The 25,792-nt window shown below is 44.0% G+C and overlaps 1 protein-coding gene, 2 long non-coding RNA genes and 1 other non-coding gene across 5 annotated transcripts in view; 2 read left to right on the forward strand and 2 right to left on the reverse strand.

Moving 5' to 3' along the window:
- LOC124211088 (uncharacterized) overlaps nt 1-15,551 on the reverse strand; it is a 34,074-nt gene extending 18,523 nt beyond the window's left edge. Inside the window, exon 1 of the long non-coding RNA XR_006881388.2 lies at nt 15,345-15,551. This is a non-coding gene — a long non-coding RNA (uncharacterized lncRNA). The remainder of the gene's footprint in view (nt 1-15,344) is intronic.
- LOC124211081 (uncharacterized) lies at nt 1,342-24,015 on the forward strand. 2 transcript variants are annotated; one of them, XM_046609780.2, is made up of 13 exons: nt 1,342-1,814; nt 1,871-2,155; nt 5,236-5,379; nt 11,012-11,157; nt 11,975-12,147; nt 13,621-13,891; nt 14,454-14,576; nt 14,660-14,830; nt 15,364-15,524; nt 15,623-15,876; nt 15,958-17,685; nt 17,775-20,851; nt 20,940-24,015. In XM_046609780.2, the coding sequence occupies exons 2-13, from the start codon at nt 2,098-2,100 to the stop codon at nt 22,389-22,391; spliced, it is 7,758 nt and encodes a 2,585-aa protein (XP_046465736.1). In that variant the 5' UTR covers nt 1,342-1,814; nt 1,871-2,097; the 3' UTR covers nt 22,392-24,015. The 2 variants fall into 2 exon arrangements, with proteins under 2 accessions (XP_046465736.1, XP_046465735.1); XM_046609779.2 differs by having other exon boundaries at nt 1,342-2,155.
- LOC138190518 (uncharacterized) lies at nt 5,398-7,296 on the forward strand. Its single transcript, XR_011176530.1, has 2 exons — nt 5,398-6,722; nt 7,144-7,296. It is a non-coding gene; the product is annotated as an uncharacterized lncRNA (long non-coding RNA).
- On the reverse strand, nt 6,213-6,283 carry TRNAG-GCC (transfer RNA glycine (anticodon GCC)). The gene has a single exon. It is a non-coding gene; the product is annotated as a tRNA-Gly (tRNA).
- Nucleotides 24,016-25,792: the final 1,777 nt, after the last annotated feature.

A 25,792-nucleotide genomic window follows, 5' to 3' on the forward strand; every position in this document is an offset into this window, starting at 1 on the left:
AGACTCTGGCATTAAGATAATTACAGTAATTGCACGTCGTTGTATTCAACTTTGTTGGACAAACTCGGAAGAGTTCGGAATTGTTTAAAAATTTTTCGTATAATCTTTTGGAATTTCTCTTGAATTTTACTTGCTGATAGTATTTTATTTAGAATTTTAAAGTTTCATAAGTTCTGTAGAATTTATGCTATTCGAAATACTTACTCTCAGTTGCAGTTTTGGAATACTAGTTATTTATCATTGTCACTTTTTCACACTCCTAATTTTTCAACACTAAATAATACCGTTTCTAAACGTACAGTAGTCTTGTTCGTCAATATTACAACAATTCGTGTAAAAATACTATGATCTCCTATTATTACAGAATTGATGATGACAATGCCTCGAGTATCCTTAAATTCGTACCTTTCATCGTAATTACGGCTACGCAATAAAACAAACATTGATAATTCTTGAGAGGCCAAAAGTCTCTCCGTGTATAGAAACTTTATCGATCGCTTGACCTTTCCGTTAATAATATTGTTAGTGCATTATTCGATAGTAATTACACCGCCTCGATATTTACACGGCGAAATAATCACGTAATTCACGGTCGTTTCATTAACGCGCGTCTTTCCTTTCCAAGAAATCACTAGAATCATCGGCGTCGATACTCGGTCTCACATCATCGAACGTTACATCAAACCCGGGCACAGATGCGACCGTTGGTGAACCGCATAATTATCTCATTGCATATACGAATGACAAGTGATTCCACAGTGGCAAATGGGTGCAGCAAACCAGAGATCAAGCACGAGCTGTAAATCTCTCGATCTAAATCGGCGGTATTCGAACTACGAGACGAGACAGAAAATTGTAAGCTGTGATTAATTTCGATGATTCGATCCCTTGGTTTCTTGTGGAAACGTATGGTGCACAATATCTCGCTATCCGCTCGTTTCGGGACTCGATATCTCGTCGTCAGGCGTACAACAGAAGTAAGGATCAGCAGCCGAGCTCGAAGTGTCATCCACCTATGACGATCATCGAGCATCGTGAGCACGAGATGAGTTATACAATCGTTGTGGAAGCCAGAATAAACAGCTCGAGGTGCAAGTACGCGTCATTGAATAGACGGTGAGGAGCCGGCAGAGGATCGAGAGATGCGTACGCTTATACATATGCATACGCACACGCACACACACACACACACACACACATATTTATATATACATACATATAACGCGGTCGTACGGAGAAGACCTTGTTGACCGTCACCGGCGATTAGCATATATCGTCGATCATCTATAGATATAAACAGTTGCAGCGGTACGGAAAACGGGCTGTACCTACCGGTGTAATCTTGGGTAACAGGATTCGTTTCGAGCAGAGTGTCAGTGGCTAGTGAGCCAGTCGGAACCTCGGCATCGAGAGAAGATCACGCGAAGACCGTCCGTCCGGAGCTTACGACCCCGTCATCGCCCATGCCGGCATTCATCTCGCGACACCGCGACTCCGTTGATCAACGCCGACGACAGCCTTTAAGTTCTTGGGGTATCGATTTTTGAACCTTAATCTCCTCTCTCCCCGGCGAGAGAACCGCGATCTGGGGCAAAGCACCCCACCTCAGGTGAACACCGCACTCCTGTCTCTCCCTGGCCACGCGCCGCGATCACCGAACATTTCACCTGGTCCGGGCCGACCGTCAGGGTTTACTACCGAGGCACCGGGACGCCGTGGGTTCAGTCGGAATCGTGCGCCGAAGAACAGTGGAGCGATTCCTCCCGACACCCTCGACGAGCTCGACGATCGTGCGCCCAGCGCAAATTGCATCGGTAAATCAGAGTTCAGGATTCAGAATTTCAATATCAGTATCGTTGGTCCTTTGTAGGCCCACCGCGATCCGACAAGGTGACGCTTTCGTCCCCGAAGCTTAACGCTAATTTTTTTATCATCGAACGCGTTCCGAGCTCGAAATCGGATCAGGAGTCGGAGGTGCGCCGACCACGATCCATCGATCATATCTTACGCTTCGCTGGGTATATTTCTGGGAATACTCGGTTCAAGTTGTGACGCACCGGAGGCTGATACCGTCGGAAGTGAGGGTGAGGGAGCGACATGAGGTTGTCGATGCTGCTACCCCTTTTGGGGCTGCTCGCGCTTGGATACGCTGAAAGTAAGTCTGACCTGATTTTTCACCTTAAGCCGAGATTAAACGGGGCCAAGTGCCAAGAACGCGCGTGGTACAAACTATTCAGAGGAACGGGCTCGAGCAGCCAACAGCATAATTGAAGAAATTTAAATTTCACGCCACTTATTCCGGCGCTCCTGATCCAGTCGCCTGGCTGGGCTCGCCTCTCGGCTCGATCTCGGTCCGCTAATAGTAATCCAGTGATCTTACGATAGTTACTCATAATTCTAAGGTTAAGTTGCGCCATCGGCAACTGGAGCAGATGCCTTTACACAAGGACAGCCCCATCTACGTATCTCGTTAAATAAATTTCATTTACCTACGATCACCGTTCGGCCATCGGAATTGTTTGACACGTCTCGGCACGAGGGAAATACTCGCCAGTCTCGTGAACCTATCGCGGAATCTTGATCCTTCCGCGTCTTTCGGGTGTCGCTTTCAGTGCCTCGATGAGAAGAAAAAGAAAATATTAATAAAAAAAAAAAAGAATGGAATCGATATCGAAGAATGGCTCGATTGTCACCACAAATCGTTACGCAATGCTTCGTTCTGTCGCATTGCTATTCGAATAAAGAACTCCTCGTGATCAGATTCTATTTCTCGTGCAAGTACAAAAACGATTCAGAAATATAATAGACTTTGAAAAAATTTTCCCCGATCGCGACATTCCTACATTTGCCTCTTCACGTTTTTTTTTTTTTTTTTTTAATGTTGTCGTGTCGTTGAAAATTCGTCACAGGAATTTTCCGAATTTATAAAACGGACGAATCGTATAATTAATCGTGCCGTTTATTCTCTCTTATGTCCGTAAAACATGTCAACAGTTTTATTGCTTTTCGGTAGTGTTGTAAAATAGAATTTTTCTCACATGTTCTCACTGAAACCACAGAAATAACTAGATAATCTTCGTCGTGAACAGGAATTTACGGAGATAATTGCATTAGCAGAAAATTCGAATAACACAGCTGCTGCATCAGCTGAAACTGGTACAATGACGCGATTATCCTGTTTGAGCAATGTAAAAGTTACATGAGTCATTTACCTCCGTATATGTGGAGATAATTGTTGCCTTAATCACGGAGTCTGATCTGGATCCAAGAAAGTTGATCGAGATAGAAGTACCCACTCCCTGCAGACACATTGACCGCTGACGCGTATGAATGGAATCATAGAGACAGATCAAGAAATGTAGCAGGCGTGCCGCATATGGGTCTAAACGTAAATTTCCTGGAGCCATTCATTTCCCTTTCTTTAAAACACTCAGCGCAGTTCACTTTCTACGGATGTTGTGCCGACAAGCCGCCACTTTTTTGTGTTATCACGCGGCATCATTTCCCTCGACGATTACATGTTACACGTCGTCATCAGGTACGGATAAAAACTTGAAGTGATTTGATAATCGCCGTGATTGCATGCTCTGAATTTTTTGACGAGTCGAAATTTAGTTTCCTGCAAAAAAAAAAAAAAAAAGAAAAAGATTTTTCCAATTTATCGCTGTACTCTTTACGATTGTTACGATTTTCGATGCGACGTCATTAAATCTTCATTAACTCGATCGGTTACCGAATCATCTAAGCTCCCGTATTGGTTATAATAATTGTGCCAAAGATAATTGCGGTTCGGATCGATGCTTCGGGCAAAATTCTAAACAATCAATTTTGGTCGGATTATAAACTTACCTCTACTCGTTACCACAGATCGGAAATTACTCAGGAGAGAAAGTAATGCCCACAGTATATATTCTATATCAAACCACAATTGTTTCTCCGACGATTTAATCTTCGAAAATTAACCGCGACAGTTTCTCCTGACTCTTCTTACCTTCGCCAATTACAATACCTGAATTAACTCTTCCAGTATCAATTGAAATGCGGTCGGATTTTTTGGCGAAAAAATTCTAAATCGTCGAGTCAAATATTTTCGGGTATAAAATTAAACGGATAGAAGAGGAGAAGCAAAAATCCGTAACACGATTTTGTACAAATACTAGTCTCGTCTGGTCGCGAATACCTGACCATATTGGCCGGCAGACGTGAATCAGCGTCAGCTGTTTGTGAACTTTATCGAAGGCTAGTGAGACTGCTGAATTGATATTCTATGAACACAGGCAGCTCAGGTGTAATGATAGCTTGTTAACAGCAAAATTGGATGATGCGCGGATAATTTAAAGCCTCGCGATAATTGCTCTTCGACGATTGAACGATGGATATGATATATCGGTACGACCGGACTCCCGGCCTTTCTCGTTTATTTTTCATCAAGTTTTTTATTCATTCTTCTCATCCATCTTCCTGTGTTGCGTTGGCAAATTTTTTATTTTATCAAAAACAACAAATCTTTATGGCTCGTCTGTGTAAACGTCTCTTACAGAAGCCGTAATATCGAATGTTATAGCGGCGATGATCTCAACGCGGTTATTTCAGCTTTGCTCATCGTCGGAAGCATCGCTGCGCGATCAGAGTCGAGTGACTTGACTCCACTTGCGAATCTCTGTCAGCAAATGACGTGATGACCGTTCAATATTTCTCATTTAATCAAGGAATGTTGTTGCTGCTGGTGCACGTTAACTCGAAACCGTCGGTATAACATATTGTGCTACGGGCGATTAGTTTTTTTGTCCAATATTATTTCCCCTTCCCCCTTTCTTTCTTTCTTTCTTTCTTGCCGATTTGTCAACAGTAAGTCAAAACTCCAGAATATTAAATACAAATGATTTGCATAAGCGTTCATCATCGAATCGGAATCTTATTAATCATAGGCTCAATCAATGCAAAAACGCACGACGTACTTCTTCTAGATTGTTGAAGACGTATTAATCTCAAGCGATGAAAAAAACATGTGTATTGGTTGCTGCGTAATCGATTAATCGATGCTGCGGGTGTTTTCACCTTCGATTCGTTCGAACCAGAGAGAAAAATAAGAAGGGCAATAACGATGCCAATATTATTTAATATACGACGTTATTTAGTAACGCACCAATTAGCGTAATAGCTGTAACAACTTTTCAGACACTTTCGAACTGAAATTATCGTGAAATAATATGTCTATTAACCTGCATATTCCAGAATGCCCCAGGCAAAGAACATCGCCGGGAAAGGAAATCCTGTGTTACACGTCCAGCAACGACCCCGAAGAATTGGCAGACGTCATTTGCAAATGTACAACGCTCGTTCACCAGGGACATGAACTCCACAATCTCACAACCGCTGGTAAGCCTCGACTCGAATTTCGAAACTAATCACTGCGCGCACTTTTCACGTTTCACGATTAGAGATGATCGGAGGAAATGTGCATTTTAAGAGCTGCAAAAATGGTGGAACTTTATCGTTCAAGATACTCGCATACTCGCAACAATTTCACTTCAACGAGACAAATTCAAAATTTATGAAATCCGACGTGTAATATCGCTCAGAATTTCCATACAACCAATTATCGTTACTTTCATTTCACCGTGAAAATACATTACCAATAAACTTTCCCTATTCCCAATCACATGTCCAATCCTTCGGAAAATTTCCCCATGAGTTTTCCCCCGATTGATAAGATCAACCACCATCGACACCGTATCTTTCAGACATCCGTATTTAGCTGAATTATACCGGTCATTAATTTCACCTTCAATCAGTGGAAACAGGGAAAGCGTGGAAGTTTCTTTGACGTATTTTGAATCGTTTAAGTACCTACCTATACTTATGGATGTGGTGTATTTTACCTTCGCCGGTGAGCGCAGTTTACGTTTTGCGTACATCTAATTAACGCGTCCTTATCAGTGCATTAGTAGTTAGAGATTGGTGAGGTGGAAGTAGGAATTCAGACCGTTTTCACCGAGCATATCAATTCAAGGGGAGAATCAAAAAATACTTTAACCGCCATTTTTTCAAGTTTTCTTATTCAGGAAACATTGGCCTTAGCACGCACATACTTTCTAAACCAAAAGTATGCTTCTTAAAAAGTGGCTCTTACAGCCTTTTATTGATTCTCCTCGACAATTAGTAAGCCTGCGTCACTGGCTGTTGGAAAAAAAAATAAAATAAAAAAGTTATGCATCGGCCGGGAATCGAACCCGGGCCGCCCGCGTGGCAGGCGAGCATTCTACCACTGAACCACCGATGCTTATGACTCCAGTTATAGCGCGCTGTTTGAACTTGTATCAAATAATCTAAAAAGCTGTAAAAAAATGTTGGTGATCTTCCAACTCCGGATTAGCATCAATTAGGACAGAGATTGATGAAAATTTCGCAATTGAGTGGAGATACGAAAAACCGCTTTAAGCGTGACTGCAATTTATAGTTGGTTAAAAACTTTTGGTTCTGCAAAAATGTAACAAGAAAAAATAGTAAAAAAAAAAAAAAAAAACAAAAGAAAAACGAAAACCGAAAAAACATTGCTAAACTCGGAACCGTTTTTCTCGCAGTATAAAACAGGCGAAATTAGAATTGGTCAAGAACCTAAGCCAGTTCTGCACATCCGGACCTTGGTTACGACGTCTCGTGAGAACCGTTAAGCCAACAAAGCTCAAGGTCGTTCAGTATTAGATTATCACGATTAACTCGTAAGTATTAACTACAGGCACGAGAATATGATCACGGACTTCCGTTGTCAAGGAAAAACAGGGCGTCGATTCATCGCGTGATACAAATTAGTACGAAATTATTTTGTCCGTACTTCATTCGCCAAGATTACTTCATAAGGCGTGGTTGTGTCGTATTTTCGAGCAATCGGCAATCGGAACGTTGACATTTCACTTATTTTGAGTATCACTTGATAATTTAATTTCGGATATTTAGGTATTTTTTCTACGGCTCGAAAAGTAAACTCATAAGGATCGTTGAGAATTTCTCCACTTAGATATTAGTGCACTTTGATGCATTCAATTATGCGATCACACCTGATTTCTGAATAAAGTGATTTCTAACTCTCGATGATTTTTACCCCTTATCGGGATTGATATGTTTCTGTTTTTCCCGACACAGGCATGTAATTATGAAGTCACTCCCATTCGCAGGGATTCTTATCGATGACGTAACGACGAGTGATATTCATTTCTCCAACAGGCGTGACATCGTCATGGCATCGATGTTCCTCCTTGATTCTGAAATAGGTGTAATAAAGATATTTTAAACGTAGACAGGGCCGCCTTACCGCAAAACACATTGTTGAAATTTTATTTCTCTACTCGGCAAGGATCCTCTCGACGAAGTCTGCATGTACAGTCTTCAACGGTCGAAAAATCATAAGTATGCATATTTATACATTTAAATATCACGCAAAGTGAACGTTTTTTATCGGTATACATGGAGACTCAGTCGAGGACGATAAAAGCGGCTCGAGCGAGACGAGCAAACACAGGTGGAACGGACAATTATTTACTCTTTCTTTTTGCGAGTCGTTCTTCAGTACATTGCATATCAGCTGCACTTGTCACATGCATAATTCTTGGCTCGGAAACAGATATACGGGGAAAAATTGCACAAAGGTCCGAATCGACACTGAAACAGCCGATCATTGATCGAAAATTTTTTTACCTGGACAAAGTTAAATGGATTTTAATAACAATTTTAGCAAAATTGTCAGCAATTGAGAATTTCAAACGACAAAATATCGCAATATACGCGTAAAACGAACTGCCAAGTACTCGAAAAGATTTCTCTATTAGTTTACGTAACGGTGAATCAAAGTCGTGTACCTTTCATCGACATATAATAATAATAACAACTGCGCAGAACAAACTCTCTTAATCGGCTATAGATATGAATATTCATATCGATCTTAGTTTTGATCTGAATTCTGATCACATCCGTTAGGCTGCGGTAACAGCATAGCTATATCACTTTCGTTTTCTCATTAATTTTGTTTACGGCGAAGCTGGAGCATTTGTTGGAATTTTTTATTTTCATTTTTTTTTAATGTCGCCCGCTGCGTTGACAGTCCAGAATTAATTGACACGTTGCGACGGGATTTTCGACGATGACGTGAATTAGAAACGGAATTGAACCGCGTGTGGTTTCACAAAGAATTCCCCACTTGTTACACTTTCTCGACCAAGATTTTTTTTAGCTCCGTAACTCTGCACGGAGATGGCTCGTTTGGCCTGATGTGTGACTAATTGGATGTTGATGAGGTTCTTCCTCGACACTCAGTATTCTGAGCTGTGATTAATATTCGCAATGTCTTCAACCAAAAGCTTAAACGTTAATTACAAAGTAGACGCGTGTAGGAAGACGTTGATTCCGTATACGCGAAATTCAATTTATTTCGCAAAAAGAAAAACAAAAAAAAAAAAAACACTTACACTTCCTCGCTCTTAAGCTAAGTCTCCAGGTTATCAACATTTCCTACTAACAGTGCAAAAAGTACACGATTCAATTTGGAAGGCAGTGAAAGCTGTACATAAGATGTACCAAAAACGGAATTCGCCCACGTCGAAGGTTTCGCATTGTAGGTTCTCAAGACGTTTGCGCTCGTTAATTACCTGCATGCGGATGCCGCATCGTCGTTGAAAAGTTTCGTTTACGATTGTCTATACGATGTGCTTGTATGTCAAGCGGATTGACCCCTGAAAAAACGAGAACGAAAGTTACAAACGAATAAAAACGACATTCGTCTGAACGACAATTCAAATATTGCGGTATAGAAATTCGTACATGTGTGCAGAAACAGCCACGTGTGGAATCGGCGCTCGGTTGTGGATGCAGATAAATCCGCACCTACGTATCAATGTATGTATATACATATGTATGTATACATATGTCTACGTATTGCGGATATATGCGTGCCTGCACGGAGACTCGTGGGTGGCGTGTATCAATTTCGCAACTTGCACTCGTCGTCGGCTACTTAAGAATCGTGACCTCGTCCGGTTTGAAATCGGCGTGTGTCTTGATTTGGGTCAGTCAGGGCATTTATGGACCTAGATATGAAATATCGATGATAAAGTTGGCTCGTTATTCAACGTCTCATTCGCGAACACCCGTCGACACCCGATCAAAATCAGCTCCCACGTAACGGCAATCCGTAACTAATTTCCCCGGTCCAAATATCTTCGAGGCGATTGCACAAATCCGTTTCAAACGTTGGAGGTTCCAACTTTTCATCGAGTCTGCTGCGCGTGTTATACCAAAGGGGCCAGCCTAGGTCAACCAGCTCCGGTGATCGACTCGATACATCACTTTCATCTTCGGTAATAACACGTTATCCAAAAGCTCTTTATATTCAATCGATTTACCCTTGTGACTTTCGATATAAAATCCGAAGTAGAGTTGGAGGCTGGTAAAATAGAAACAATAGTTCTAGAATATCCTGGTTCAAATTGCGATTACAGCGGATGAAACAAGCAAGAGAAGGGCAGAAGAAAAGCCGGCACAGAATTCTATATCCGTAAATTTTTCGTGAGTGAGATTGTTTTTTTTACCTGAATCAAATCGGAAAAAAGAAGAACAGAAAAATAGAATGCTAGGAAAAAAAAAACAACCAAGGACGTGAATTACTGTGAGAAAAACAAATGTCAAACAGAGGCGTAAAAATGATTATAATAAATATATAAAACCGAGAGTTTGACGGCACGATTTTAATCTCGGTGTGTCGGATACCTATTAAAAAACACGTCTCAACAGTATTCTAAATTCTAAATCTCTTAATCGCTAGATGAAGTCGTCCTTGCCCGAAGCAGCCGGGCACAGGCAGAAATTTCCGAGCATCATCATGTCGGGCTGTACGTAATATGCAGAAAGAAAAGAATCAAAAACAAAAAGAAAAAAGACGAATTTATGTATTGCATGTGTACGTTATTTCTCTTCATAACACTGTCATGATAGCTGTACGCTCTTTATCATCTCAACAATTAACTTTTTTCTCATACGTTTGTTACAAACGATTGGGAATGTAAATTTAAAAAAAGTAAAAAAAGAAACAACAAAAACCACACAGTCAGCTCGTTGTTGTTTCCGATAAGCAACAGATTATAGAGCTGAACCAGGTATTCGGAAATTAAAATTCTACAAAATGAGAGGCATAAAAAACAAATAATAAGAATAACAGTTATCGTCACGCTAGTTAATTTCTCGTTTAGGATTCACACGCATTGTGCAGAGCAAAATACCTTGTACATACCTGCCCACGTCACACACGCATAACGAGCCTACAAAACAAATGACCGAGCGTTTATGTTTCAATTAACGAAAGCGAATACCTACTTACTTCGCAAGATCTCACGTGCACATAGTCGTATTGAAAATTAAAAATTACTGTGCGCGTTTTGCGCGTTAAACACGGATGAATGAACGTGGCACGCAATTCGCGCATCGTATAGTATACTGTACGATATTACAGGTTGGATCTACATATTATTCTGTTATACATAATCGTGTTGCACGAGTAAAATAACAGCGTGTTCAATTGCATTCTTCAGTAACGAGCCGACGATATTGCAGCAGTTTGTCCAGTTTTCATTCTTACTGGTTGATTTTTCGTTCACTATGTATACATCACGATAACTGTACCTTGGTTACAGATATACGTAGGTATAAGAGGTACAAGGCTGTACGCATACCTGTAACGATTATTAGAGGCGCCTGTATTCCTGCACGCACGATAATTGTACACACGTCAAAAATTGACGGGAGCGTATATTATCTAACGCCTGGTCTTGACTTCGTTACCTAAACTTGAATTTAGATAGTATCTTTAGATAAGGCGTTAAATATGTGTACGCGTTCGGTTGGGGCGGAGCCAATTACGGGCCGTGTCAGAATACCGAATGAATAATCAATCCGCCGTACCTGTATTATCACACATTCGAAACGAACAAGTGCGTAACCCGCAGTTTTTAACGCCATGTTTCAGGGATCGAGGAGCTCCAGAAGGTCCTCAAGGAGTCGAATCCTGTTCTCCAGTTCGTCATATCCGTGACGGACCCGCAACGCTCTCTCAGGACGTCCGCAACGACGCGCCAGGCGGCGTCGGGACGCCTCGCCAATATTCTGTCACAGGTAATTATCGACAAGTTGACATATTGACAGGACCAGCTAAGGTGAAAGAAGTGTGTAAAAAAGCAAGATAAAGGAACAACCAAAAAAAAAAAAACAAAAGGAGAACCAACAGAAAACAAGAAGAACATGAAGAATTCTAATGTGACGATCGTACGAGCTTGCCACAAAATTCCCTCGCAATTAATCGGTCGACGACCCGGTCCGCGTGTCATAGCCGAAAATAATACGTGCGAAAAAACGAACGCGGACCAACGAAATCGGGATCCTGTATACTTTTAAGTTCAATTCGCATACGTGAAGATTTTTTTGCGCCAAGCAAATTGCTCGCGTCATGTTTTTATACCCGGGTGCACATATAGGCACAAGCGGGCATGTGTAACGGTAGAAAACCGAAAGCGTGGTTTGATTAGTATCGATTGAAAGGAACGACGTTAGCCCTGCGGAGATGGTATAGCTCTGGCCGCAGCAGAAGAGATTGGTGCTCGGATAGCGCGGGGGCTCGAGGGAATGAAAATGAAAGTCAACCTGCGGTCAGCGCTCCGAAGCACGCGAGAGAATGGTCCAGTTTTTGCTTTCTTTGAGGAACTCGAAGAGAAGCTTGTACGTGCATTTAACTAGGAGGTGTACGTAGTTAACGGTACTTCCGCCGGACGTTTAACGCCACGGTATCCTGAACGCGTGCTCATCGAACTGTCTCGCGATTTCTCACGTCAAGCTTGACGGACACAGATGCGTAAAGATTCATGGCTGACCGATGAACGAAAATTTATAAACATTTTTACGGGGTTCGAATGAGTGTTTTTTGTCACATGTTCAGGTGGACGGAGTCGAACTCGACATGACTGCCGGGTCCAAGGAACGTCTGACCCACTTCGTCAAGGGACTTAAGGACGAGATGACCAGGAAATCCAACGAGAAGAGGATATTATTGGCGCTTCCAACGAAACCGGAGGAGCTTGCGAAGCAGTACGATATTAAGGCCTTGGCAAAGTAAGAACACGCGTTTTATCATAGTTGAATATTAATGCCCCGCAATATCATTGATCATTGACCTTTGATCCCGTATAATGACCACTCTCCGCTATGTAATCACTCGACGCTCCAACTCCAGCTCGATCAAATGCAAATTGATCCACATTTTGAATAAATAAGATATCATATGTACTTGTAACCAAATTTCTGATCATCGTTCAAATGAATTAACGATGATTTTCAGCATACGCACCACGAGTTGATCTTATACAATCTATTGGTATTGGTAACTTGTTAGCATGTTATTGGTCTTAGCTTCTCGTTCTATTCACTATTCCATTTCTACCTTGACGAACGAACAATACTTGCTACACCCCACGTCGAGATTGCATGTCATTTTGAATACCTCGCAGCGTGCAATCTACGAGCCAAAAGTAAGAGGTGTTTGAACACCCAGAACTGCCCGCGGCGTCTGGACCCCATGCAAAGTCACAATTACATCAAAGTTAAGCGTGGCCGGCTGGCCCGGGATTGATGGGGTCGTACCGCTAGCAGCGGAAACCTAACGAAGACAAATATCATGGTTACGCATGAATCTGACAGTTGCAAAAACCTCGTCTTCTCTCCACGTGGCACCGTAATTACGTGGACACGTGTTGACGCTACGCTTTTTTACTTTTCGTAATTGCTTGAAGAGCAACGAATATTTTCAATTCAAGGATCGCTTTTTTCGTGCAAAAAATAACCATCAAATGTTACTAAATCAAGATTAAAACTGTGATGGAACATGTAATCACTTCTAGAACGGAGTTCTCAGACTGTACAGACACTCTGGATAATCCACATAAACTACGCAATCATGTTTTATACCACTTATTGGCGAGCGTGAGAAGTTGACGAGAATTGCCAATTAACCAGTGGGTTTGACATTGTGAAATTTAATTCTTAATTCAGTCATATTGACACGTGATGGAAAGTAAGAGTTATATCAATTGTACACTCGTTGGCATGCCTAAATCGATGAATCAAATCGTCTTCACATGAATTCTCGACATTCTGGCAATGTGCACGTAGAAGCAATATCACAACAAGTGAATACGAAAGTAAAACATGGCTACGCAAAATACCTTCGAGCACATCACCAATTCCATCCTGCTGATCATCCCGTGTAGAGATTGAGGCAGCATCCTTTAGAGCAAAAATGGCAAGGATCGCATTTCCAGTTACGCATCTAGCTCAAGGATAGAAAGATGAGACTCTTTGCCACATCATGATGTTAATTAGAACTCAAACCACGTACGAAGAAACGTGAAAACATAATTATCGGAATTTATACTGAATTCGTGGCGTAACCGCGTAACAGAAAGGAAACAGTTTTCACTTGCAAGGGCTTGTCGACTCGTTTGAGAAAAATATCAGTAATTGATGGTAGTGACAAGCAAAGGGTTTTTGCATTTTATAATTTTTTCCTTTTGCTTTGTTATCCCACAGATACGTTGATCTCTTCACTATGTCGACCAACTACCTCTTCGACGAAACTGAATCGTCCAACACCTTCCACCCTTCTCGACTCATGGGTATCTTCGATATGCTCAACACCGATAGCTTGGTCGATCTGGTCAGCGGTTTGGGAGTGCCGAAAAAGAAGTTGCTCATTTCTGTACCAGCTAGCGCCTACAAATTCACCCTGAAAACGAAGGACAAGACAATTCCAGGATCACCGACTGAAGAAAAAGAGCCAACGGTCATCAGCCAGAAAGAGGTAGAAACGAAGATGTTGAAATGGGTTTTACAGTTTTTTTCACACACATGTATCATCGGCCAGGAAGTTGGTTACCTCACCTTTACTACCGATTCGTACCATTCCCACGCACCTCTCACTATCAGTTTGCAGAAATTTTAATCAATGGGAACAGAAGCCGTTCTACTATTTTTTTTTCTCACTTTTTTACTCATGAGTAGGTGGATGTTTAAATGCAGCAATACGTCTTGGTCAATTGACCAAGGCTCAATGTACACGCGCATATAGGAATAGTAGCGAGTCAACTTTTGCAAAGTGTGTCGAACGTATTCCGCGTGCGGCATGCGTCGTGGTCCATGAACTCGGCACAGTTTTGTGCCGGTGTACGGTTCTGGTGTATACTCCGAGTGTCTGTTTCTTTTTTCTTCCGTTTTTTTCATCTCTTTGAATCTTTTTCTCTCCTTTTCTAGGGATTGAGATGAATTGAAGGCGGTCAGACCGCGTGGTCTTCAGCATCCGCACGTGCCGCATTTAATGACGTGATTAATAATATTTCCTAATTGACTTCTGTCTTGATTCTTAGCTCTGCGATTTGATGAGCGCGGGTGAATGGACCGTCGAAAGGGACACGGACCTGACCGCCCCTTACGCTTTCAAGGATTCCACGTGGATCGCCTTCGAGGACAAGACCTCGGTCGGAATAAAGGTCTGCTTTAATTTCGGAGTCCAGAATGCAGCGATCGTTTTTACGTTCTCTAGGTATTAACCGTGGGAATTCCTCATTTTCAGGGCAAGTACGTCTTGCTACGGGAACTTGCTGGTCTGGGAATTCACGACGTCGAGAATGATCAGAAGAACAACTGTGGTAAGCCGATTACCTACGAGGTTTACCATTCCTTTACGGACATGAAAAGGAAGACACGTGGCGCAGTCTTGGCTTCGCTGGAGAATGACATCCATGTGAGTAATAATTGGCGATCAATCGTATCAAATCACGAATGAACTTACGATCAGTGCAAGCGACAGAATTCCATTCATGAGTATATCTTCAATCGCCCTTGATCGTTTGCTGCACCGTTATCAGAAACCAGTAATCCTAGCAGTATAAACGAACTTACTCTCAGTAAAAGCGATAGAATTCCACCTATGAGTAAATCTTCAGTCGCGCTTGATCGTTTGCTGCATAGTTACCACAGACCAGTAATACTAGCAGTGTTGAGGTCTCGCTAACTTACCGACCGTCTTACCTTCACTTGGTCTACTGTAAATTTACTTGAAACTGTTTTGTCGGGTTATTCAATGCGAGAACGGTCTCTACTTCTAGGTTTGCCGATAGTAATCAAACGGTTTGTCAAAATTTGAATTTTCTACAAGAGTACCGTGGTTGCAGATATGAGTAGCCAATTCGAAAAATTATCGCACGCCGGAATGCAACTATTTCTTATCAAGATCAAAGGTTAAACGTATGGTGTACCTTGGATTTCGATTTTCAGCATATGGAAATCCCCACATCGAGGCACGTCAAGTCCTCCGGATACAGGATCGTCAGAGTAGTCGATACGGCTGGTGCAATCCATGCGATCCGTGAGAACACGCAAACCGAGTTCATATGTACCAGACAAGGATATTTTGTGCATCCGAAGAGTTGTAACAGGTAAACTGTCTTAAAATAAATAAGAAATAAAGAATAAAAGACGTACTCAAAGCACATCGACTAAACACTGATTTTATTTTTATCACTCACGTCGATAGATTCTACCGTTGCGTCAAGTTCGATCAGGGAGTCGACGACTTCTCCGTTTTCGAATTTGACTGCCCAGCTGGTTTGGCATTCGACGAACGTACCGAGGTCTGCGTCTGGCCTGGATCTCTGACTGAAGGATCACCCTGTCCAGGAAGTAGTGAGATTGCCCCAGTTCCTCGCGCTAGGTTCCAGTGTCCTGAACGTGACGGTTACTATGCTGACCCTCAGAACTGCAGATGGTTCTTCGCCTGCTTTGACTTAGGTGGGTGGCTGTAACCAAGAACCATTGCATCGGGTTAAAATGTAACTCATTTAACCAGATCGATTACCGTATTTTTTACAGGTGAACCAGAACCGATGGCATACGAATTCCGCTGTCCCTTCGGCCTGGTGTTCGACGAACAGAAACTGATCTGCGAATGGCCATGGCTTGTACCTGGCTGTGGATCATCAGGATACTCGAGGACAGAGTACGGGGGAGGAGAATATGGTATTAGGCAGCAAGGACACGGAGCAGGATACGGACAGGGTTCGGGTAACGGAGATGCGGGCTATGGAGATTATTCTGGTACTGGCATAGGCAGAGGTGGACAGTATGGATCAAAGTTTGACGGTTCCCTATACAAAGGATCTAATCCCAGTGAATCGAGGTATTCCGAAACTGGATCTGGCCAATATGATGGGGCAAATAGAGGGCTTAAGTATCCTGGGGATGGAAGATATAGGGGGCAGAGTTATTCAGGACAAGGAGCTGATGGATCAGGATACTCTGGTGCGGAGGGTGCAGGAGGTGAAGGAGGCATAGGAGGTGTGGGAGGCGTGGGAGGCGTAGGAGGCGTAGGAGGCCCTGGAGGCAGAGGAGGTATAGGAGGTAAAGGAGGTGTTGGAGGCGTAGGAGGTGCAGGAGGCAGAGAAGGCATAGGAAGTAAAGGAGGTGTTGGAGGCGTAAGAGGTGCAGGAGGAGCCGGAAATGACGGAGGTTCAGGAGCAGGATCAAAATATTTTGGTGCGGGAGGAGCTGGATATGGATATTCTGGAGCAGGAAATGCCGGAGGAGCTGGATCTAGATACTCTGGAGCAGGAGGCGTGGGATCTCAGTATTCTGGTGCAGGAGGAGCGGGATCTGGATATTCTACAGCAGGAAGTACCGGCGGAGCTGGATCAAGATACTCCGGAGGAGCAGGCCTTCGATCTCAATATGCTGGCGCAGCAGGATCTGGATCTGAATATTCTGGAGCAGGAGGCGGTGAATCTCAGTATTCAGGCGCAGGAGGAGCATCTCAATATTTTGGAGTAGGAGGTGAAGGATCTGGAATATATGGAGCAGGAGGTGCTGGATCGAAGTATTCAAATTCAGGAGCAAGCTCTGGCTATTCTGGTACTGGAGGCGCGGGACTCGGACATTCTGGTGCGGAAGGAGTGGAATCTGGATATTCTGGAGAAGATGGTGCTGGATCTAAATACTCTGGAGCGGGAAGTACTGGCACTGGATATTCAGGAGTTGCAGGTTCTGAACACTCTGATGCAGGATCTAAATATTCTGGTGCCGGAGATATAGGGTCTAAATATACTGGCATTGGAGCAGGTGGATATTCTGTTTCTGGAGGTAAATACTCTGGTGCAGGAGGAGCAGGATCTAGCTACTCTGGAGTAGGAGGTATCGGTTCTAAATATTCAGGCGCGGGAGGTGCTGGATCTAAATATTCTGGTGCAGGATATGGACATTCCGAAACTGAAGATGCAGGATCTGAATACTCTGGTACCGGAGCTGAAGGATCTCAATATTCTGGAGTGGGTAGTACAGGATCTAGATACTCTGGCACTGGAAACGTAGGCTCAGAATACTCCGGTGGAGGAGGTATAGGATCTCAATATTCTGGAGCAGGTAGTACAGGATCTGCATACTCTGGCGTAGGAAGTACAGGATCTAAGTATTCTGGTTCAGGCAGTGCAGGATCTATACATTCGGGATCAGATGGAAGCGCGTATTACGGATCCGTAGGTGATGGATCAAAATACGCGGGTGCAAACATTGGATCCTCGACATTTGGAACTGACGTATCCGGCCAAGGTAAGATCATCACTCATTACGGGCAAAAAAAATATGCTTCTAATCCAAGATAAGGGTTTCAAATTAATATATTGGGAATGCTATTTCAGGGAGGTACACAGGAAGCACATACACCGGGTACACGGGATCAGGTTCAACCAGCTCATCAGATTCTGGAATCACATCTGGCTCTGGATATAGCGGAGCTGACAGCAGCGGATCAGGATACTCGGGAGCTGGTGGATTTGGTACGAAATACTCTGGATCAACCGGAAGTGGATCTGACCACGGCGTCTACCCTGGTGAAGGCGTTTCAACCGTGACATATGGGGGATCCAGAAAACCTGGAGTCGTAATACAGCCGGTGCCTATTGGGCAGAGACCCGGCTCTTCAATTTACCAAACCGGAACAACGGGAAGCGGATACGTTTCGACCGTCGGACAAACCGCGAGCATTGCTGGAAATAGCGGCTACAACGGGTTCAGTTCTTCTACCAAATATGGAGGGTCTGGCAAAGACGGACTCTCCATTTCTGTTCAGACGGGAGGATCCGGTTATGGTAGTTCTTCGGGAGCAGCTGGAGGTTACTCTGGAGACCATGGCAGCAGCAGCGGTTCCGATGAACAGGACGTAGTCAACGGCGGAATAAGTTCAGGTTCGGTGTTCTTGACCAAGACTAGTGGAAGTGGAGCCAGTGAATATGCTGGGCAACAAAACGTGGGGTACACCTCGTCGGGACAGAGTGACTTCGACGCACAAGATGTGGTGAACGGAGGACATAATTCAGGTTCTATTGTAGTGAGTGGGGCAACCGGAAGCGGAGCTGGCGGCTACACCGGTCAAGGAATCAACTCCGGTTCAGTTGTTGTCACCGGAAGCACAGGAAGCGGGTACACCAGCAGACCCATAACCGGAAACGCGTTCACCAGTGTCTCGAGCTCTGGAAGTGGCTACTCCACCCCTCTGACAACTCTCAATCCAGCCTACAGTGTCTTCGGTACCAGAAAGCCGGTAACACCAGCGCAAGAAATTTTCTTGCAAACTGTGACCCCTGGATACTCGGTCACAGGCTCCGGCATTAAGACAAGCGTAACGTACGGTTCATCTTCTGGATCGGAGGGTGCAAGTGGCATCGTAACAGGATCAGGTTATACTGGCGGAGTAACCGGAAGCGGCAATTTCCTCGTCAACGAAGCGAACACTGAATACCATGGCGTGGGTTACGAAGGTGACCACGTTACCGGTATCAGTGGAGGTACGTCAAGCAACCATGGAAGTAGCGGATACGTGGATACTGGCTCGTCCAGTACGGTCAGCGAGGTTGGCAAGGGAGGAATTTTCACTGGAACAACGACGTACCATGGCAAGGGAGGAAGCTCGAGCAGCCATTTGTCCACTAAGACTTCCAACACCAATGGAAATGGTATTCGAGGTGGTTTCGTCACGAGTGACGTGCATGCAGGAACAATTCTATCTCACGACGGCTCTTCGGGCACTGTCATTTCCGGCAACGAAGATGAGGGTTCGGCTTACGTAGGATCCAGCACGCCTGGATACGTCGAGACCAATTCTGTGACTCCAGGATATGTCATCAATGGAGTAACGAAGACCGTTTATGGTCAGAGCACGCCTGGAACATTCATCACGGGAACAGCCGCACCTGGAGTTGTTTATCAAAGTAATGCCGGTCCTAGTTCTTACGTTGATGGGCAGATCTATAAGGGAGCCGGCGTCCGCGGCTCTACAGTGAATGTTGCTGGTGTCAGAGGATCGACCACGTACTATGGCAACACTGGTGCCTCTTCAGGCAACAAGGGTGGAGCCTTCAGCGTTAACGGAGGCGTAAGTTCCAGTCAAGATAGTGGTTACAAGACGAACGAATACCATGATAACGGAGGACGCGGAAGCGTGACATACAACAACGGCTACACGACTACAAAGTTCACCGAAAAAGAGCTCCAAGATCGTTATCCTACTTACGCTTCTTTGCCAGACACTATCGTCTCAGGCGGAAGAATAGAGGGAAGTAGTGGCGTAGTCTTGGGAAATACTATAGCCGGATATGATGGGCACACAAGCCAGCAATTCACGAAGACTGGACCGACCAAGACCGGTATCACGACCGCTCAAATTGGCGGCACTGGATCGTACGTTACCAACACAGGATACCGTCGACCTACGCCATCAGCAACCCACCAGAACATAGGCAGCCAAGCCTTCGCAACGGGTCAGGGATCGAGCAAGGGGTACTCCACCGGTTTTGGTTCGATCGGAAGTGACGTTAACAGTCTCGCATACGTCACGTCGACCGTCGCACCGGACGTGAGTCACATCGACACATCCAAGATCAATCTTGGCCCTGCATCAACGGGTGGATCATCTGGCTACCGCTACACGAAGCCATCGGTACAGTTTGTCACTGGAAGCGTAACATCCTCGACTCCAACTCCGTTCTCCGTAACCTACCAGGAGCCCGTTGCTCCTCTTACCGTCACGACACCAGCCTCTCCACACTTGAACATTGAAGTGTACAACACTCCGTCCGTCGTCACGTCGGCACCAATCACGGCCGCCCCAGCCGTCGTCAACACTTACAGCTACAGACGGCCTTCCAGTGGATACAAGCAACCTTCGTATCAGACCACAGGTTCCTCAACTGGAAACTCCGCCTCCGGTGGCTACAAATACAGACAACCAACTCAAAGTCCTGTTTATCAGGGTTCTGGCGAAGGTGACCAGCAGCTATTCACCGTAAGCTCGACCCCAGCCCCGATCGCTTTCGCTACGAGACCAGCGGACGTCTACAAAACGACTCTCTTCGAGGCAGCCAAGCTACCCGCTGCAGTTTCCAGTCTGGCACCAGTCTTCGACAACGGATATAAGACCGTCGTTTCGTCGACAGTTGCTCCGGTCGCTGTCACGACCGGTCAGTACTTCTACAAGGACAGCAGATTTGAAACAAGTTCAGCTGTAAGCGGTCTGACGTCCGACAAATTTGACATCGACAACCAGCAGCCTGGTACAGTGTTTCAGAAAATACCCTTCGGCTCGACACCCACTCCCAACACCGAGGACGGCTACACTTACGAAAAACCAACGAATCAGCTCAGCTACAATTCTCCAAGCACCGTCACTCCTTCAGTGACCATTCATCAGCAACCAAAATACAACATCGAAGGTCAACAGGTGAGTCGAATCCATTGTTTTGGGGTGATTGTCGATCGAATACTATTCACGAATTTCAGATTTCTAAAACAGTTTCCCTTTCACTTAGGTTAAATACGCTACGGTCAGCACATCTGCTCCAGACTTTGATGGCTCGTACCAAAGACCGTCTATCCCTGCCCGTCCGGCTGCGAAGCGACCGACTTACCAGAAAGAATTCGGCTCCGTGTCCACGTCCTTCTCCTCTGCAGGAGCGCAAGGTTACCAATACTCGAAGCCAGCGGTGAAATTCGTCTCTTCGACCGCAAGTCCCGACTATACAGGTAGCCGTGGTGGCTCTCCGACTAATTTAGATATCCCACAAGACGAGGTCAAGAAACTGATCGGCAACTATGAACGCGGTAGCGTCAAGTACACTTCGAATTCATACGGTGACGAGAGCATCGGAAGTGTTGACAACTCAGGAGCTTTCGGCTACAAGGACTTCGGCAAGAGGCCGAGCGTCACCCCGACAGTCTTCGTATCCTCAACGGTGTCGCCCTCCTACGAACCAACGACTCCGGACTCTAATATTCGCTCAAATGCCTACGGCAGGTACTCTTCGAGCAGAGTGAGCGGTTCATCCGGTTACAGAGGTGCAGGCTACTACTCTTCGCAAGCTCCATCGTACGAAATCTCAACGGTGCAGACACCGACGAAAGAAGGAAAGGGCAAAGTGATCGTGAAATTGAGTGACCTGCACCCTCTTCTGCTGGGAAAACTCGGCGCTCAATGTACCTGCAGGTCGGATCCGTTCGAGACGCTTCGTGGTCCAGGCGCCAAATCCATCCTGATAAAATCCAACAAGGGAAAGATTGACCTGTCGAAGTACGACGAATCCGACGTTTACGTAGACCTTGAAGCCGATCGCGAACCCGGCCAATCCGTCGGTTATTACAGATCCCCGACTCCAGGACCCTCCGCATCGTCCTTAAGGACTCCAGCGACCGCCATCTTCGGCGTAACAACTCCGGCGCCTCCGCAGGTCTTCAGGTCTCGCGGCAAGCCGTCTACCGCCTACCTTCCGGCTGTTTCGACCCCCTCAACGATCGGAGGTTCTTCCGGTCCGGTAATAGTTGTTCCTGATGACGGGGGCCTCGGAAGCCCGTCGGACATCGCTGATACCCAATTCGTCGCCGCTCCAGAAGGCTTCGTTAAGGAAGGTGTTCCCGTGGGTCGCACTGCAGGAGTTAGAAGGAAGAGTGGAAGGACTTCCGGAAGCGCCGGAGCGATCGGAAATGCTATCGGCGGCGCAGGCGCCGCGTTCGATCGGTACGGACCAGGCGGATGGCGAAACGACGACGAGACTCTTCAGGGCGGCTCGGACTGCGCCAGAGCCGGACTTTTCCGCCATCCGAAGTACTGCAACAAGTTCTACGCCTGCCACTACGACGAGTGGAAGCAGAAATTCACACTCCACGTCTTCAACTGCCCGGTTCACCTCAGCTTCGACAGCACCGCCGGTGCTTGCAACTGGCCCACCACGGGGCCTGCTTGCCAGGACGACAATCTTCTCGTTTAAGAAATCCCCCATCACGGTGATTACAAGAGCCGCTTTTGCGCGGTTCGTTATACCCCAAGATCCAAGGTTCAGCTTAGAATTCGATTTACGTAGTGAAAGGTTTCGCGGCTTGAAGATTTTTCGCAAAATTATTCATCGCGGTATCGAGATCAAAGTCATGCTTGGTACCGTTTTACAGCTTGTAACTTTCATTGTATTAACGAGAAAACGAACGTTGTGAATTACTGTCTCTCTTTTTATACACTTCTTCGGAGACCCGTTCTCTACAACCGCAGCACTAAATATTCCGCGACGATTCAAACCAGACACGGTGACAGCGAGCGAACACGTCCAACGTTCCGTGGGTGAAAGTAGCTCGCAATTATCGGCTGGAACGCCGCGTAGCTATAACAGCGAAAAAGTTGAACCTTGTATTTAACGTGTATACTGAATAACATTTATATATAATATATAAATATATAGGCGTATCATATAGGTATACATATAATATACACGAAGAAATCTGTATGCTTATATAGAGCAGTGTAAATATTTTACGTTTCTACGTTAATTTCTTCTGAATTTGTATATATTGGGACAAGCGTATTTTTTGGACAAAAAGAAAAAAGAGACACAAAAGAGATATGGAAAAGTAATAAGACTTGTCCCGCGATTGTCGAGTGATGTACGGCGCTACAGTGATCTGGTGCAAAATTTGTATATATATATAGAAGAAGAAAAAACTTGTTTGAGTTGCATCGAAGGTTCAGTAATATTTCTGTTTCTTCTGTTCGGAGATTCATGAAACATCGTTACAATACTCATAATTGAAAGAGTGATAATTGTTTGTTTATTTTTTAATCTATCGCTTTGATATTCTCATTTTCTCGCATAAATTTCCGCCTTCTGGATGGTCATTTGCTGATATGTATCGATTGTCCAAAATTGGATTAATCGCTTGTCTGATTTTTTATCTCTCTAATCCTAACGATCATTTCGAATTTTTTATTCACAGGATTATTTTTTATCGTTTTTATAAATGTAGCTGAATTTTTATTCCTTCTTCACGATATGTTTAACGAAATCCTTTTCTCTTATACCTATTATATTACGTATACTCTCTGATAATAATTTATTTATGCTTTTCATTAGCGAGTAAGGAAATTCAGTATAACACAAAGTTATGAAAAGATTTATAAATGCATCAAAACATTAAATTAACGTTTTGATGAACATATAATAGTTATCAAACCAATGAGTATAAACGTTATAAGACAACTCGACAGATAATTCACGTCCAGCTTATAACGAGAGTATTTGCACGTTTGGTAATACTGAAGAAATATTCTTTTTTCTCTTCTGTATTTTTTTTTTTTGTGTTTTTCTACAACCGCTGTTGAATCGCGCTTATAATATAATTACCGTGCCATTACTTTACGGTTACTTCTTACATAATAATATTTTACTGAATAAAGAATATAAATTAATGAATGATTTTTCACCATTTCCCCTGTTTCATCTCTGATTCGAAAGTAAATTAAAAAAAAAAAAAAAAACCGAGAAAAGCTTTACGCATACGCACAATTATGCTTGCATATATTCAAACGTATTATAATAATGACGGACTTTAAACGTCAATTAACTTCGTGATTTTAGTTTTGAAGAAATTCGTGAAGCTAAGTCATAAAAGAACAATAGATAGATATAAAAGTAGGAAAAGCTAGATGTAAAAGCTTCCCTGAAGACATCCGTAGTGGAATAACTAAGTACCCGGTTTCGAGATGTAATTGGGCGTTATTACACAGTAGAATTATATGGTGTCAAAATTACACGGTCGTGATGCACGGGATGTCTGCATATAACGGCCAGTGCATTGGTTATCATTTTATGTGTCTACATGTATTTTAAAAGAAACTTAACGATAGGCATACGTCATTACCTACCATTACCTGTTATTGCTACACCGATAGTACATGGACGTCGATTTGCCTACTGCTTAACCTTTATACGCATCTAGTATTCGTTAGTGTTATTATTGTTTTCCAATTTGCAATAACGAGTTTTTCAAGTAGCTGCATTCCAAACGATATTTTTATCTCGACTCGTTGTAATAAAGCAGTTGATGGAGATTCGGATGAATGTCGAAGGTAACAGAAAGGTAACACTCGAAAAATAAATTTCGGAAATGATCCATGCGAAAGGTGAAAAAATTCGGCAAGTTTGAGTGCAGCACTCGTAAGAGAGCCGCCCACATGTTTCTTGTTTTCGTAATAAATTTTATGGTCATCTGATATGTAAACCTGTTTTGTAATACTTACGCCTAGCCCGGTAATTCAAGCGAGTATTTGTAGCCGGATATCTTACGTATACGATTAACAAACAAGGTTGGCCGCTACGCAATATAAATGAGAAAAAAAAATCGATCAACCAATCAGACGTACACTGTAAAATTCCAGCAATAAACGGATGCATAACGAGTCTCGTGCTTGCCGATTTGGAATATCCCATAAGGAGAAAAACAACGATAAGCAGGAGGGGTGCCAAAAAAGAGTAAAAAATTGGCGTTGTAAGATCAGAATAAAAGTGCGAGTGCAGAAATATCTGGATCAGATATATGAAAGTGATTGGAAACGTATAATTGTTGCTTTTTGTATCTGGTTTGCCAACGCGTGCAGCAATTGAGCCCGTTTGCAAAGTGTATCTGCACCTTTCGATCGTGGGCTGTATCATTAATCTAACGAGTTTGGGTTATATAATCAAAAATTACGACACAATGCTCGGATCAGATGTGGGATATTTGCCTGTCTTAAATTTCCACATTTTACGATCTGAGAGGAGGACCTGCAGATCCGTCGTGCGCACACGTCAAGTCGGCAAAGTTCAACAACTTGCGTTGTGCTCATTTGCCTCTCGATTTATACATGATACGTGTGCGTGTAGACGTAGAACGTTGGAACGGCGCTAAGAGCTCAAGGTGCACTTATCTTCGACAATTTTTAGCCGAGCTGACAGTCGGCCATGTTTTTAAACGCTCCTGGTCAGCCTCGAACGTACCTATAAGAAGAATATTAACGCTGAGTTGAAATCCCGGGCTTAAAATGAAGCCTGCTCTGATAGCTGGAAGCCAACTTTCGTTTGCTCCAAATAAGATCGTCGGACTGACAGAACGGGTAACGTTGACAGGCAAGGTGTGGTCAGCGGTCCATTCTTGCCCTCCGGACACTCGTAACCTCGGCGAATATAATATCGTTGCTGAAATTACGTTTCGTAAATTTTTATCCTGGCGCGGCTTTCTTCTCGCAGCGTACAATTCTCTTTCATTTTTTAAATTCCGTTCTCGTTTTCTATCGAGAAATTGCAAGCCCCGAAGCCATCGGTGCTGAGTCCTATGCGCAGGAAATCGACGAGTCCCGTATCCTTGA

This window comes from Neodiprion pinetum, chromosome 2 (assembly GCF_021155775.2).
Source record: "Neodiprion pinetum isolate iyNeoPine1 chromosome 2, iyNeoPine1.2, whole genome shotgun sequence".
In the NCBI taxonomy this organism is placed as follows: domain Eukaryota; kingdom Metazoa; phylum Arthropoda; class Insecta; order Hymenoptera; family Diprionidae; genus Neodiprion; species Neodiprion pinetum.